The 16,054-nt window shown below is 41.6% G+C and overlaps 1 protein-coding gene across 1 annotated transcript in view; it reads left to right on the top strand.

Annotated features, from left to right (window-relative positions):
- Window positions 1-8,330, top strand: part of FBN1 (fibrillin 1) — a 234,459-nt gene extending 226,129 nt beyond the window's left edge. The window contains exons 64-66 of the mRNA XM_019011042.4: window positions 2,638-2,869; window positions 5,659-5,833; window positions 7,024-8,330. Coding sequence (XP_018866587.1) covers window positions 2,638-2,869; window positions 5,659-5,833; window positions 7,024-7,413 — 797 coding nt within the window. The 3' untranslated portion in view covers window positions 7,414-8,330. The remainder of the gene's footprint in view (window positions 1-2,637; window positions 2,870-5,658; window positions 5,834-7,023) is intronic.
- The last annotated feature ends 7,724 nt before the right edge of the window (window positions 8,331-16,054 follow it).

Below are 16,054 nucleotides of genomic sequence, written 5' to 3'. Positions count from 1 at the left end.
ATAACTTTATTAAATTCTCAGGGAAGGGAGAAAATGTAAAATAAAATTTAAAAGAATGTGAAAGGAGAGGGGGAGAACTCTTGATAGTTGTAGTAACACAGATAGATGCTCGAAGTTAAAAAGAACCTTAGAGTTCTAGCCTTCCCTCTTTCCTAATATATAAATCCTTCTCTAACTTCCTTGCTTATCCCAGTTTGGCTTAAATACCACCTTGAAGGGCGCCCACTTTCTCCCAAGATAGCCCAATCTATGTATAGACAGCTTTTAATACTTAGAAATGTCTTTTTTTGGCATAAAAAAAATCATTTCTCCTCCCTCTAATTTCTCACCATTGGTCCTACTTCTGCTCTTTGGAGGAAAAAACACAGAATAAATCTAAGCTATAGAATGACAAGTCTTCCCCCTCATATACCCACGCCTTGCAGGTTTTATTAGTCAGGGTCCCAGCAAGAAGCAGATGGCTGAAGCCAACCAAAAGTGAGGGACAGGGGAGCAGAGCTTGCTCATGCTCCATAGATCAGCCACCTGGGGCCAAGAGCAAGTGGAGAGGATGGAGGATGGACGTGGAGGAGCAAGAAGACATCAGCCCAGGGGTGTTCTCTCCAATGAAGTAAATATGCTTCGTTCTTCATTCTTTGTTTGACATGGAGCTTGGTGCCAGTAGTTTCTGTTGCTCTCTATTGCACACTTCGTCCTCAATTTAAAATAAGGAGAAAGAACACAGATAACGTGTTGAGCACAGAAAGAGAAAGGGAAGAATGAGAAAGATAAAATTATTATTTCTATTTTAAGAGCCCTGGAGCCTAAGTGACCTTGGGTGAAGACTTGAAGGTCTTTGGATACAAAAGATTTTCAGACAGGCAGTTAAGATCAAAGACCTGTAGCTGAAGGGAAGGAGGGAAAGAGAGAAGGAAGGAGGGGAGGAGAGAAGGAAGGAAGGAAGGAAAGGAGGGAGGGGAGGGGAGGGGGGAGGGAAGGAAGGAAGGAAGAAAGAAGGGAAGGAGAGAAGGAAAGAAGGTAGGAGGGAAGGAGACATGGAAGGAGGGAAGGCAGGCAGGCAGGCAGGTAGGAAATGTGAATATATACTAAGTATATACAAGTGAGCATCCTTCCCCACCACTTTTATCCACCTGTTTTCTAATTTAAAAAAAAAAGAAAACATAGATTTTTTGAGAAACATTATTTTTCTTTATAAATGAATCTGCCTTAGCAAAGAGGGTAAACTAATTACAGGAGAAAGGAAGCACCAGCTTAAATGTGGAGCGTCTCTTGAGACGCACTGTGGTATAAAGGAAAGCACATGGATGGCCTTTGCAGTCCAACAGACCTGGCTGTGAATTTCTGCCCCGCTGCTGCTGGCTGTGAGATCTTGGAAGAGCTTTCTGAGCCTCACTTTCTTCAGCTGTAAAACAGAATATAATACCTCTTTCTCAGGATTGTTAGGAAAGCTAAGGAAATGAATGGGCAATACCTGTATCCCATCTATCATAAAATAGGTATCTAATAAACATTCATTCCCTTCCCCTTCCTCTCTTCCATAGGAAGTGGTTATTCGCTAAGTGAAGAGAAGGCCAATCTATCTACATTCAAATGAACGTATGCCTGAAAATGGGCTATAGCAGTCAAGAAATGTCTTACCAGCAACTTTCCAACCTGCCCTGCAAAGGCAGATCTACAAAAATATATTAGAGACTTCCAAAAATTATAAATCAGAAATAATGAGAAACTCATGGTTTTCCCCCTTCTAGTTGATTTTTTTAAAGTAAGATTTCTTTTTCCTGCTTCTTAGCATCAGACTTGGCAGGTCCCTGTGGGTAGCCAGCCCTGCAGCTTCTGTCTCTCTTGTGGGTTTTCCCCAATTACTGCTTGTGAAGTCTGCACCAAATCTCTTCCAGCCACACTTAGTTTTAGACAGGGCTCAGACACTCTGGGCAGGAGGCTGGTTTGAATAAGGAGGGGGCCGATTGGGTGATGGGAGCAGACATACCAGAAGGCATTATTCATCTCCCAGAACAGGTACCTGGGGGCTTTTGCAGAATTTTGAAAAGGAAGTCCAAGTGGGGCAGACACGTGGGGCAGACACTTGGGGCAGGATATCAGCCTTTGCCAGATCAGCATATCCTGAAATAGGCGGACAGGGAAAGCAACCTGTGGGAAAATGATTGGTCTCTGCTTTTGAGATATTTGTCTCCTCGCTGGGCACTTGTGGAGCAAGTACGCAGAGAACTGCAAGATTCCTTTCCTCCCCCCTTGAACCCTAAATCTTAGCTACGGACCAGCACCATGTTGGTTCATGACCGGATGTTTACATGGAGCAGAAGATACCAGTGTTGACTTCTGATGAGAACTGGAGTCTGCTGGTCCTCAGAATGCCATCCTCTAATGCCCTCTGCCTGGTGCATTTGACTTCATCTTCCATGTCTCATCTTCCATGTTTACTCACAACATAGCAAGAAGCCACATCCATGCCCGCATCTTTCTCTGCTGTTGCTCTCCCCACCCAGCCACCTCTGCCTGTCTTACCTTCCTGAGAGCCTAGCTGAGGGCCAGCTGGCCGGCAGCAAGTGGCCAGATCCAATGTCCTCAATAGAAATCTCTGGCTGCTGCCACACATGCCGCTTCTTATTTTGCCTGCAGATGAAAACGAATGCCTCAGCGCTCACATCTGCGGAGGAGCCTCCTGTCACAACACCCTGGGGAGCTACAAGTGCATGTGTCCTGCCGGCTTCCAGTATGAACAGTTCAGTGGAGGATGCCAAGACATCAATGAATGTGGCTCTGCGCAGGCCCCCTGCAGCTATGGCTGTTCCAATACCGAGGGCGGTTACCTGTGTGGCTGTCCACCTGGTTACTTCCGCATAGGCCAAGGGTAAGCAGTGCTCTTCCTGGTCATGGTTGGAGATTCTTTCATTTGTAATATAATTAAGTATACTGAACTCAAAATTACCTGTCCTAGCAGAGGAGAACCATGCTTTTTGTAATCCTAAAATTAATTCCAGTTAGCTTGGCAAAAGTTTTAGGTTATTTTATTTGAAAGGAAGCATCTGGATTTCTGGAAACGTCAAACAAAGTAATGAAACTACATTGTAAATATCTCGCTATATGACTTCTCTATCTTATTCTCTTGATCTTCACATCTTGTTGGGAAGTGATTCATCTCTCTGTAAATACACCTCTCTGCCAACCCATGACAGAACTGGGCTCACCCTGCACACGACTGATCCACTCTTCTCCTGGGGCAGGGAGGATTCTATCTGGACTTAAAATGCCTTTGTATCTAGCTCCTGTTAGGATAAGTCAAAGACATCCCTTTGGGTTGGAAATTATTTAGGGTTTTAAATTATATTTTACATTTCAGACTTGAATTTACATTAAATTTTACCAAAGGTTCATTGAAACACTTACTGTATTTTCCTGGTTAGAAAAAGAAAAACAAAAAAAACACTTCACCAAATTATAGGTGTGTCTGTGTGAGAGTTGGGGCAGGGAAGGCCTTTTTTTTTTTTTTAGACGGAGTCTTGTTCTGTCGCCCAGGCTGGAGTGCAGTGGTGCAATCTCAGCTCACTGCAAGCTCTGCCTCCCGGGTTCACACGATTCTCCTGCCTCAGCCTCCAGAGTAGCTGGGACTACAGGTGCCCGCCACCACGCCCGGCTAATTTTTTGTATTTTTAATAGAGACAGGGTTTCACCGTGTTAGCCAGGATGGTCTCGATCTCTGGACCTCGTGATCCGCCCGTCTTGACCTCCCAAAGTGCTGAGATTACAGGCGAGAGCCACTGTACCCGGCTGGGAAGGCCTATTTTTATTTTACCCAGCTATTTAAAAGTTTAGTGTTAAGTTTTCAAAGTTTGGATCTTTTTTCCTGCTGAATTAATCTGGACTCGGGTGTCCACCTAGTTTTAGCTATCCTGAGAGGAAGTGCACATTTTAACTTTTTAATTAGGAACACATAGACATTAAATATATATATACATTATGTACTCCCCCACATGCGTGTACACACACACCCCCACACACATCCACACTTATACCAAATTATTAATGTAGCAGTCTTTGATTTCTTGACATACAAACATCAAGTGATTCATTTTGGATCTGGGTAGGTAGAAGAATGTTTCGTGGGAAGCACACAGAATGCCAGCAATCGGACACAAATTCCCAGATGTTTGTGTCTGGCTCTCAGTAGACTCATTCTTTATAGTTTAATGCCAGAACCATTTTTTCCCAGCAAAAATTGTGACACTCTAAACTGGCTTTTGGCCAGTGGGATTTTGTAGTCACACTTCTTATAAGTGGTGCTCCCGGGATATGAAAATACTGGAAAGGAGTTCTGAGAAAGGAACCAAAGCCTGCAAATTTGCAGTTTACCTCCTAATAATTTAATCATTGTGTGAATGTATACGCATACGCACATACCCACAGGATGAGCATTTATCACTTCATCCGTTGTATTGTTTCTACATATTTCATATTGCAAGATAAAGAGGAAAGGAAATGTATTGGACTCTGGCAAGATTGGGGGAAACAGTAGGAACCTATAAACTGCTTTGAAATACAACAGATATTCTGTTCATTGGCAACATATTTTGAATCCTAAGGGTATGTAGGAAAATGAGTTCTAAAGAGCAGATCAGCTATTACAGAAAAACAGATAATAATTTTTGGTCTATATTATGACCCATTGTTAGAAATCTACCCATTTAAAACAGTTTTGGCCTCTCCGAATCACTAGAATGGACTCTGCCCCCAAATAAAGATTCTTTTAAGGACCATTCAAATGTTTCAACACATTTGGAAAGAGGAGCTTGATAAATACACATTCCAAGTGGCCTCTGAAATAGTAAGCAGAATAACAAAACAAGGTACTTGTGAAACATTCGAGCCTCCCTCCATAACTTGGCTTTGATAACTGAAAGGCAAAGAAAAACAGCTGAACGAGTTCTCTCTTGGGCATGGGTTTGTTTATCAATCTTCACATGAGTCAGAGCCAGTGGCCCTAGTGGTTTTGAATGACTTGAAACAGTTTCCCACAGTTGGGCAAACTCTGATACATGCATTTTATATATGGCATATCTTCATAGTTTATTATTAAATTAACCTTCATTATCAACCGGAGCTTTCTTCTTATCCTCAGTAGCATAAGCAAAAGTGAAACGTCAAGGAATAGGAGCAATTGCTCCAAAGCTTGAGTGAGGAAAAGTAATGATGGAAGTGGGAGAATGCAAGAAACTCAACAGTGATGTCTCACACCTTGCTCACTCCCATGGAGCCTGTTTCATAAAAAGAAGCCATTTTTATTTAGCCTCCCAAGTTACATGGCCTCCCTCATCTGCTATTCTCTTGTTTCCACTCTGTGTCTCCTCCCCAGTATAAGTACTGCAAAATGCTTTCCATGTTAGGTTTGGGAATGAAGAGATAAATAAATATCCAAGACAGGGTCTTGATAGGCAGTAGAAGGAAATCAATACATTCAGGGAACTGGGAATTAGAGGCCAAACAGAGGACCTCAATGTAGTTCTCAGAACTAGCTGATCCTCCAGTGGACAAGCAAGGGCTGTATCTCACAACTGCAAGGAACAGGCTTCACCAGAACTCTTGTACCACCTACCTTGTCTTCCCATTCTAATGAAAAACATCTATGCTCCCCTTCTGCTGCAGGCACTGTGTTTCTGGAATGGGCATGGGCCGAGGAAACCCAGAGCCACCTGTCAGTGGTGAAATGGATGACAATTCACTCTCCCCAGAGGCCTGTTACGAGTGTAAGATCAATGGCTACCCCAAACGGGGCAGGAAACGGAGAAGCACAAACGAAACTGATGCCTCCAATATCGAGGTGGGTCAGAAGTTAGTTTCTCCTGATGTCTCCTGTGGTGGAAAGCCCTTCCAGATTCCTGTGGTTTCCTCCAAGGATGCTCCAAAGTGTGAAAAAGCTCCCCAGGGAGAAACTCCAGACATTCCCTGAGCTCTAGGCTGTATTTTACAAGAGGCTGTGGGGCTTTCTGGAGTTTCTTGCTGCTTTTCGGGAGTGGCCATTTGAAGGTTTTCACATACTTGCTCATTTCCTCTGTCTCGCCAAAAAAAAGTCAAATACCCACCCAAAGTCTGCTGAAAGGATAAGGTCTGAGATCCAGGACAGCAAGTGGGCAGAATAGCGAAGTGACATAGTGCTCCCTACATAGGGACGCCAAGTTCTGAAAGCTAGAGGCTCCTCTACTGAAAAGAGCCATGTGGAGTGTGAGGGAACTTGGATTGTAGACAAAAATAACGTGGAGCTGAAGCAGCCTGGTTTCCTTTGCCTACGGCTGCTGCAGCCTTTCAGTCAACTCAGAAGTGCACAGATATTCACCCAGACCTCTGGCTCTGGGCCCATAGAATCCAGCACATGTGGTCCCAGAGAGGCAAGTAAGAAGCCAGGTGAAAAGCATTGAATATTAGCAGATCATCACAGTCAGGAAGTAGGCTCATAGGTGTGTCCTTAGGAGAAGATGGTTTTGCGTCAGTGAATCAAATTGAAATAGTCTGGTTCTTCGTATTAGTGCTGCAACCCATCTGCTGTCATTTAAGAAATGAGATAAATCTTTGGAAATAACATAATCTATTAAAACAGTAGTTCTCAAACTTTAGCATGCATCTGAACCACCTACTAGGTCTTGTTAAAATTGATTGTTGGGAGACATCCCCAGGGTTTCTGATTCAGTAGTTCTGGGGTGAGGCCGAGAATTTGCATTTCTAACAGATTCCCAGGTGATGCTGATGCAGCTTGTTCAGGGACTACACTTTGAGACCTCCAGATACAAATGATTTCAACCTGCCTTTCTTCCTGACATCAGTTAATATTTTCAAATATTACAAATATGTGCCAATTTAATACATTTGTGGTCTAAACAAAATGCTTTCAATATTGTGTATGCAGCATAAGGCAGAAAATTGTATTAGTGTGAAATTTGAGTCATTTTTTCTTTAATATGAGAGCTAAGTGGCATATGTACATTGTATTTAACATATTGCCATGTGTCTTTCCAGGATCAGTCTGAGACAGAAGCCAATGTGAGTCTTGCAAGTTGGGATGTTGAGAAGACAGCCATCTTTGCTTTCAATATTTCCCACATCAGTAACAAGGTTCGAATCCTAGAACTCCTTCCAGCTCTTACAACTCTGACGAATCACAACAGATACTTGATCGAATCTGGAAATGAAGATGGCTTCTTTAAAATCAACCAAAAGGAAGGGATCAGCTACCTCCACTTCACAAAGAAGAAGCCAGTGGCTGGAACCTATTCATTACAAATCAGTAGTACTCCACTTTATAAAAAGAAAGAACTTAACCAACTAGAAGACAAATATGACAAAGACTACCTCAGTGGTGAACTGGGTGATAATCTGAAGATGAAAATCCAGGTTTTGCTTCATTAATTCACCATCCAGAGACCAAATAATTAAAAGAAAAACAAATATAGATAGGTAGAACTATATTTTCCCCCAATCAGAATCATCATATCATAGGTACAATCTTTCACCAAGTAAATTTGTATAAATAAGCACTATTCTTTGTATTACCAAAGCAAGGTACAGGTGACTACCCTAGTTCAAAACAACCACTTTCTCAGGCTTCTCGTGTGTGTAGCTAAGCTACCTTGTCATATGTGTTGATTCTTGAAAACTGGGACGTGTATTTCCATTGGGGGTTGGCCATTTATGCTGACATGCCATCCTTCCAGCAAATGTACAGGAATGTGCTTTCAATTGATGGACTACTCTGTTTTTTGCAAATTTGTAAACTTTGCTTCTCCAAATACAAGTACTAGGTTGTCCATTTATGGTACCTATTTGGTGCTAGTAAATTTTCAAACTAGATTTATAAATGCACTGTAATATGTACACAACTTAGAAACCAAATTACAAGTATTCAGTTCCAATACTTCATTAATTTCAATCAACCAAAGTTAGTTCAGTAGCTTATCTCAGTTATGAGTATAATACATTACATGTAAATTAAGTGTGTGTATACTGTAATCGTGCTATTTTTTATCATTGAAACATTTATAAACTAGAATAATAATGCCCTTAATGTGAGGGTTTGTAATGGTGCTTATTAAGACCAAAGACTTGTTAAATGTATACACCAAGTGGTAATGAAATTTCTGTGACTGGCCCACACGTGCATAGAGGTCTGGGAGGACCAGGAAACAGCCTCAGTGGCCAGAGGATCACCAGTGCATCCTTCATCACAGCATGTGCAATATGCCAAGATTACCCTCGGTCATTCCTGTCAACAAGGGGTCAATGTCATAAATGTCACAATAAAACAATCTCTTCTTTTTTTTAGTTTACCCCTTGGCTTTGTGTTCTTGCATGGATTTGGGGTTGGAGGGGCCATTCCGGAGGCTAAATAAAGTCTCCTGGATTTAAATTATCCTGGGTCTCTTACTTATGGCTTATGAAAGTACCAAATGTATAACCACTAGAAGAAAATTCAACATATGAGTCGATCCCTTGTTTTATCCATTGAAAGTAGCAGAGTCTGGCGTCATTAACCTGACTTGCTTGTGAGAAATTTAGATTGTAGAGTCATTTCTGAAACATGACCTAATTCATCTTGTGACTTTTAAATAGTCTTAAATACCAAGTTCAGTCATTGTCTTAGAGCACATGAATTTCATTATAATAGATTTATCATGCCCCCCTCTCAAATATACACAGTTTTGGCAAGCCTTAGGTGTTCTGTTCCATTTTTTTTCCCCCTAAACATCTTTTGTTAGTCAATGCTCATCTAATTACAAAGGGATAATCCCAGACTGTATCCAATTGCTGTAACTTTTGGTTTCTTAATGTCATAATTTTTAAAGTCTGTTTTATTTTAAGTGCAATATTGAGTATTTAGCTGTTAGGCTCAATCCATCGATATGAAATAATTTTTTAAATCCCTAAGGGCAGGAAAGCATTTCATGGTAGTGAAAATAAGAGGAAATAAGATTGCATGAAGGTGGGGGGCGGAGAAACTAGGTAGGACACAGGAAAGTGCTCTCAAAAAATCTTTGAAGAGCTCAGCTGAAAAAAATGGAGTAGATTTGGCTCATACTATTCCGGAAGGCAAAACCAGGGTCAGCTGATGTCAGCCCCAGTTTAATACACACGGTCCCAATTATAGAGCTACTCACTGAAAGAATGGGTTTCCTTGCATTGTGGTGAGCTCCCTGTCACAAGATAGAAGAGTTTCAGTCTAGGCTTAATGGCAACCATTGGACAAAGATGCTTTCTTCCACCTAACAGGCCATTAACATCTTAAAGGTATTTTTGTATCTCTAATTTTGTTTATAATAGGTGCTCAACAGAATGAGCTGAATGGCTGTTACAAAGGGGGTTTGTACCTTGGGTAAGAGATTAAAATATTACTCAAAATTTCCTTCTAACGCTGCACCTATGGAACCATGTGATAGAGGTGTATTAAAATTGTTATCGAAGAATATATAGCATATGGTAAACAACAGTTTGCATATGGAAAATGTCTTTGATAATTTAACCAGAACTGCATTATATTCGATAACGGATTTTCTTTATAACAAACTACAGGAGAAAATGGAGCTGGCACACAGTGGATCACTTTGATATTTTTAATAGTCCAAGTCTGGATTTTATTTATTCCTGAGCCAACAATTTTGAACAGCATATTTTCCATGTTTCTGACTGTAACAAAACATTTTCCTCATTGTTCCATTGTAAATATTCCTCTTGTTGGAACTCTTTTTAATCCTGAGATTTAAACCTGTACCTTTCAATTGTCTGTGACCTTTCAATATCACTTTCAATAGCTGAAGAACTTGGCTTTGTAAATCTCTCAGAAGCTTGAAAATATCTTGTCTCTACCCCCTCAGCCCATTTCATTTGCCAATAATTATTTTGTAAGTAGGGTTGAAATGAACTCAGCTGGCCTTGTGAAATGTTTAAACTTGCACAAACAACTACATTTTTTGTTCAACAAATAGCAGTTTACTCAGCCAAAATCACTTTGGATATTGCCATTACAAATACTGTTAAACTTCAGAAATCATGTCTGTAAATTAGATGAGCCAAAATAAAGGACAATTGGGTTGATGCTGCATTAGTATCCTTAAAAGTTACATACCCATAAATGTTAGGGATTTTAAAATTACCATCAACTTGGTCCACAGAATATATTTTATTCTGGTTTTAACTGTAGTGCTTAGAGAACTGTATTAGAAATGTAATTATTAGGAATGTAATTATTAAATGATTTAAGGACATGGTTTTTAAAGTTAGAAGATCATTACTGGCAGAAATATTAGTTTCACATTTATAGCTGAAGACAGATATTTACCCCTTGCCAATTTAAAATAACACTTTGTAAAAAAGAGAGAAGAAAAAAAAACAATTTACTTCATTATGCTTTTTTTGAAACCCAATATGAGCCTGACATTACGTATGAGTTAGGAAAGGATGATCTATATTATTCTGAGTGTTAGGGTTGGAGAGATAGAAGAGGGCTGTACACTTGACTTTGCAAATTTCCATGTATATTCATGACTGGTTTTATTCACAGGATTGGCTCTCAGTTAAAGACATTCTCACAAATATCTGCATAAACATGAGGGTCTTGTACATTTGACATCTGACATGCATTTGGCAAGACCTGACAAAAATCACAAAATCTGTTGTTTCAACTCACTGCTAATAAATCTAAAATGGTTTCTTTTTTTCAAACAAAATCATAAACCTCGTTTTAGGACATAGGCTGCTTTGAATCCTTGATTCAAACCTGAATTATGGCTGGGCACTGTGGCTGATGCCTGTAATCCCAGCACTTTGGGAGGCCAAGGTGGGCAGATCACTTGATGTCAGGAGTTTGAGACCAGCCTAGCCAACATGGTGAAACCCCATCTCTACTGAAAATACAAAACGTAATCAGGCATGATAGTGCGCACCTGTAGTCCCAGCTACTCGAGGGGCTGAGGCAGGAGAATTACTTGAACCCAGGAGACGGAGATTGCAGTGAGCTGAGATTACACCACTGCACTCCAGCCTGCATGGAAGAGTAAGACTCCATCTCAAAAAAGAAAAAAAAATCTGAATTATAACTTCTACAAATGGATGTCAGTTTCATTTCTTACGGTTGGATGGTAGAAGGACTGAACCAAGTTATAGCAGGTAAGTGGATGCGATTTCTGGCTAGCTCCACCCTCTGCTGTCTCTTCATTGTGATTTTTGATCTTTGTGACCATCCCCATTTCATAAATGAAGGCAAAATTATCCTCTCTATGCTCCCCTGTGCCCCCTGTGGGTTGGTTATGGTGTCAGCTAGAAGGCATCAAGCCTTCCAAGTACTTCTGGAATCCATAGCTTGGGTTCAAATCTAAGCAACACAGAGGTGGAGATTTTAAGCAAAAAGCAGCTGCTCCATTGAGCATTTCCCAACTTTCATATCCCACCTGATGTATTCTTTGCAGCTGTGCTGGGAGTTGCAGAAATAAGAAGAGATCTGTTTCCTTTTTACCCTGAAATAGTCTCTTGGGGAGAATTAAATCAAACCTACATGATCAACCTTTATCTTCTCCTGGAAATGGAGACATTTGAAAACATCCTGATGATAATCACACGTCCCATCAGTCCTACTAGACAGTGACAGAGGTCACAGGCCTTTGTAGTTGTGTCTACATGGTGAACTCTGCTCTGTGTGGCCCCACCAGCTCTGCTATGGAGGCCAGACCTGTCAGAAAAGATTAATGAGACCTGAATATATCAGAATTTCCAAGGCTCAACAGACTAGATTGGGTTTGTGTCTGTGTATTTTTGTAACTACATGAAATCAGCACGATGTGCTGTTTAGCCTTTCTGTCTTCAGCTGTATGGAGATTATCCCTCTTTGGGCAGTCCCGTGATCAGGCAGGGTGGCAAGGCCTGCTGCTTCCTGCGCCTTTGTGGCTTGGCTTCCGTGGGCTCTCTGGTGGGTCATTCACAGGAGGTGTGGTGCCTCCAGCTGGGGAGTCAGTGTGCTGTTTAACCAGCTCCCCAGGAGAAAATGGCTCCTGATCTCATGCCCACATGTTCACCCCCACAGGCCTCACCCCTGCTGGGAGAGGACACGGAAGCCAGATGCACCATCCTTAAAGGCTGATGCTTTCAGCCTTGATTTTTTTTTTTTCCTAGCGTCAGTGATTCTTCATTTACAGAGCTTTGACCTTTACCGTGAGCTGCAAAGAAAGTTCACTGAGAGCTCATTTTGCTCCTGAGGAGTGCCTGCCTGAGAGTCCTGATACTGCAGGACATCTGGGGTCAGAAAGCTGTGCTCAAATCTTAGTTCCATCCCTTTCTAGTTATTCCACCCAGGGCAACTCCTTGATGTCTCCGAGCCTTGCTATTGTGGATAATAGTAACACCTTCCCTATGTCCTTGCAGGACCATTATTACCCACTATATATAAAAGTCTACTACTTCTGTAGAACTTCACAGTTTTAACAAGCACTTGTGAACTGTAACCTCTGATCCTCAATCCTCACCTCAATCCTAGATTTTGATCATCCTAATCATGTACAAGTTGGGGTCTCTTGCCAAAGGTCTCTCACCCTAAAGAGTTGGAACTGAGACTAAAAACTCCAGATCTTCTGACAACACAGTGCATACCCAGTTCACTGTGCTTGCCAGAAGAATGAATAAAATGTAACACAAGAAAGTAAAATAGGAATCTGTAAGCTACAAATTGTATTGTGATTCAAGATCTAGGCTTCTCTCTGCTCTTCTAGAAACCAAGAGAAGGCCAAGGAGAGAGCGGGCCATACCGTTGTCAGTCCTCTTGCTTCTCTGCTTGCTCCCCTCCCTTGCCCCTCAGTAAATCTCTTCATGGCCCCTGTAACCCGCTGTCATACGAGGCCTCTGATGACAAGGACTAGGCCTGCTTTGTCCTCGTAGCTTTATCACCCAGCTCAGTGCCTGGCACATAGCAGGCACTTAATATGTGTTGAAAGGATCAATGACTGAGATTAGGAGAAGGAAAATAGGAAAAATCTCTGCAGAAGAGCAACCTATTTCTTCTATCTCTTCCTCTTCATCTCCCTCCCTTCGTTTTTCTGAAAAAAATATTTTCTGAGCACTTGCCTTGAGCCATCTGCATGAAGCAGTAGAGACAAAGATGAATGAAGCCAAGTTCCTAACGCAGAGGTACTTTCAAATAAGCGGTAGGAGAGCAGTTCTCTCCCAGCTATAGTCAGAGGGGATGTGAGCCTTTGACACTCTTGAAGGAAGTAGCAGGGTGTATGATCTTCAGTGCCTTGGTTCTAGAAGCCAGGAGGCAAGCTATGCTTCAGTACTATGTTCCTTCTGACATCTGTAAAGCCCCGTGTCTAGATCCTTATGAATCACTGAAATTAAAACACCCTTCTAACCTATCTCCCCCATATAATGCTGTGGTAGTTTTCACATAAAATGGTGATTTTCAGTGGTGAGTTCATTTTTAAAGTTAAATTTCTATATTTAAATTAAACTTACTCTGAAATCCAATACATAAAATATAAGCAGGGCTTCGTGGGTTAAAGCAAAGCTAGGCAACCTGGAGACACTCACTGCCTCCAAGACAATTCTTATTAAAAATTATAACAAAGACTGAGTGTGTGGGCTCATGCCTATGATTTCAGCACTTTGGGAGGCTGAGGCAGGTAGATTGCTTGAGCCCAGCCTGGGCAACATAGGGAGACCCTGTCTCTACAAAAAATACCAAAATTAGCCAGTTATGGTGGCACATGCCTGTAGTCCCAGCTATTGGGGAGGCCAAGGCAGGAGGATTACTTGAGCCTGGAAGGCCAAGGCTGCAGTGAGTCATGATCACACCACTGCACTCCGGCCTGGGCAGACATATTTCATACTGTAAAGGACCCTTTTTTTTTTTTTGAGATGGAGTCTCGCTCTTTCGCCCAGGCCGGAGTGCAGTGGCACCATCTCGGCTCACTGCAAGCTCCGCCTCCCGGGTTCATGCCATTCTCTTGCCTCAGCCTCCCGAGTAGCTGGGACTACAGGTGCCCGCCACTGCGCCCGGCTAATTTTTTGTATTTTTAGTAGAGACGGGGTTTCATCGTGTTAGCCGGGATGGTCTCGATCTCCTGACCTCGTGATCCACCAGACTTGGCCTCCGAAAGTGCTGGGATTACAGGTGTGAGCCACTGTGCCCGGCCATAAAGGACCCTTTTATTTCAAATATAAGTGTGTGTGTATGTATATATATACATATATATGTAAAAACAATATACATATAAAATGTATATGTATGATTGATTCTACGAATAGAAGAGAAAAATAATATATAAAGTTAACTTTTTTCATTTTTTGAGATGCAATTTCACTCTTGTTGCCCAGGCTGGATTGAAATGGCACAATCTCAGCTCACTGCCACCTCTGCCTCCGGGGTTCAAGCGATTCTCCTGCCTCAGCCTCCCAAGTAGCTGGGATTACAGGCGCCCGCCACCACACCCAGCTAATTTTGTACTTTTAGTAGAGACGGGTTTTTTTCCATGTTGGTCAGGCTGGTCTCGAACTCCTGACCTCAGGTGATCCACCCATCTTGGCCTCCCATAGTGCTGTGATTACAGGCTTGAGCCACTCTGCCAGGCCATATAAAGTTATTTTTAAATATTGGCACTTAAACTCTAAGCCTTTGGTTCTTAAATTAGGAAGTTATAAACATTTTTATGATATTTATATGTGGCAGGAATGGACTACAAGCTCACCAGTCCTGTATTTTTTCTCCTGGGCCCACAGAAAGATGGCATACCCTAACTTCTTCTGCAGTTAGGTTGGAGCTGGGTGATGTGATTCTAACCAGCGGGATGTCAGGAGGCGTGATGTATACCATTTTCAGGTCTAGCTGAGAAAACACTTATGCAATCATCCACACTCACAAGAAATAAACTTTCTTGTAGTAAACCATTGATATCTGGGGACTTCTTGTTGTACCAGCTATATTAATTACCCTCATACAAATAAATAATAAATAAATAAATATTCTCCACTTTTTCACTATAAGGAATCCACAGCAACGGTTCTCAAACTTGGTTGCATGTTAGAACCACTTAGGATGCTTTTTAAAAGAATCCCAGTGTCCTGACTGCACCCCAGACCAATTAATTCAGAATCTGGATTTGAGGTTCAGCCATTATCAGTTTTAAAAGCTCTCCAGTTGACTGCAATTTGCAGCCATGGTTAAGAACCACTTTTCTAAATCTTTAGATAACACAGATGAGGGTGTTTTCTTGGGGAACTCCACCATTTAATTCTGGTATGTGCCCTTCCACTATTGTTACCGCTAGTCTGCAGGACATTGTGTTATCACCTAACAATATTAACCATGCCATTTCCTGACTCTGTGAGCTGTGTTTTTACTGGAGTTTTGCGGCATGTCATCAGTAGACAAGAATTAAGCAGCAGTGAGGCGTGGATGCTGCCAGGTGGTTTCCTGCATTAACCAGCTACCTGACTCCTCTCACGCTAGCCTTGGGGCAAGATTACAATTCTTGCCTCCACACTGGGTAGTTCCCAGGGAGTCAGCGTGTCCAATGTGAAATCTGTCCACAGCAAAATACTGGAGAAACTCCCTAAAATATACAAATCAGAAACAGGGCCCAATTAACTGAAGCTGTCTCATACCACTTTTTACAAAACTGGAAAATAGAAATTAATTCTTTTGAAAAAAATAGTTCTCTGGAGTGAAAATAGAAGCTTTTTCTTTTCAAGAAGCTATCAGCTTCTGCTAAAAGTGTGCAGCGATGGGATACAGGCTGAGCTGCCAACCAGCATGCTCACCAACCTCCAGGCTCAAGTGAACCGATCTTGAAATGCTAAAGTTAAAGCATGGCAGGGGCGATGCATTCTGTTACCTCAAATTTAAACCTTTCATATGCCTCCCTAGAAGTTTTCTGATTCAGAAAACCACAAAAGAAAAATTGAAGACAAATCAGCTACAGAAAAGTAGGATGTTGTTGCCAATATGAGAGTCAGAAAAAGGAACTTTAAAATATAATTTGAATAAGAAATTTCAATTATATTTTTGTGTACT

The sequence above is a fragment of the Gorilla gorilla genome, chromosome 16 (assembly GCF_029281585.2).
Source record: "Gorilla gorilla gorilla isolate KB3781 chromosome 16, NHGRI_mGorGor1-v2.1_pri, whole genome shotgun sequence".
In the NCBI taxonomy this organism is placed as follows: Eukaryota; Metazoa; Chordata; class Mammalia; order Primates; family Hominidae; genus Gorilla; species Gorilla gorilla.
Note: the sequence above shows the minus strand (reverse complement) of the source record. Positions and strands in the feature narration are given on the sequence as shown.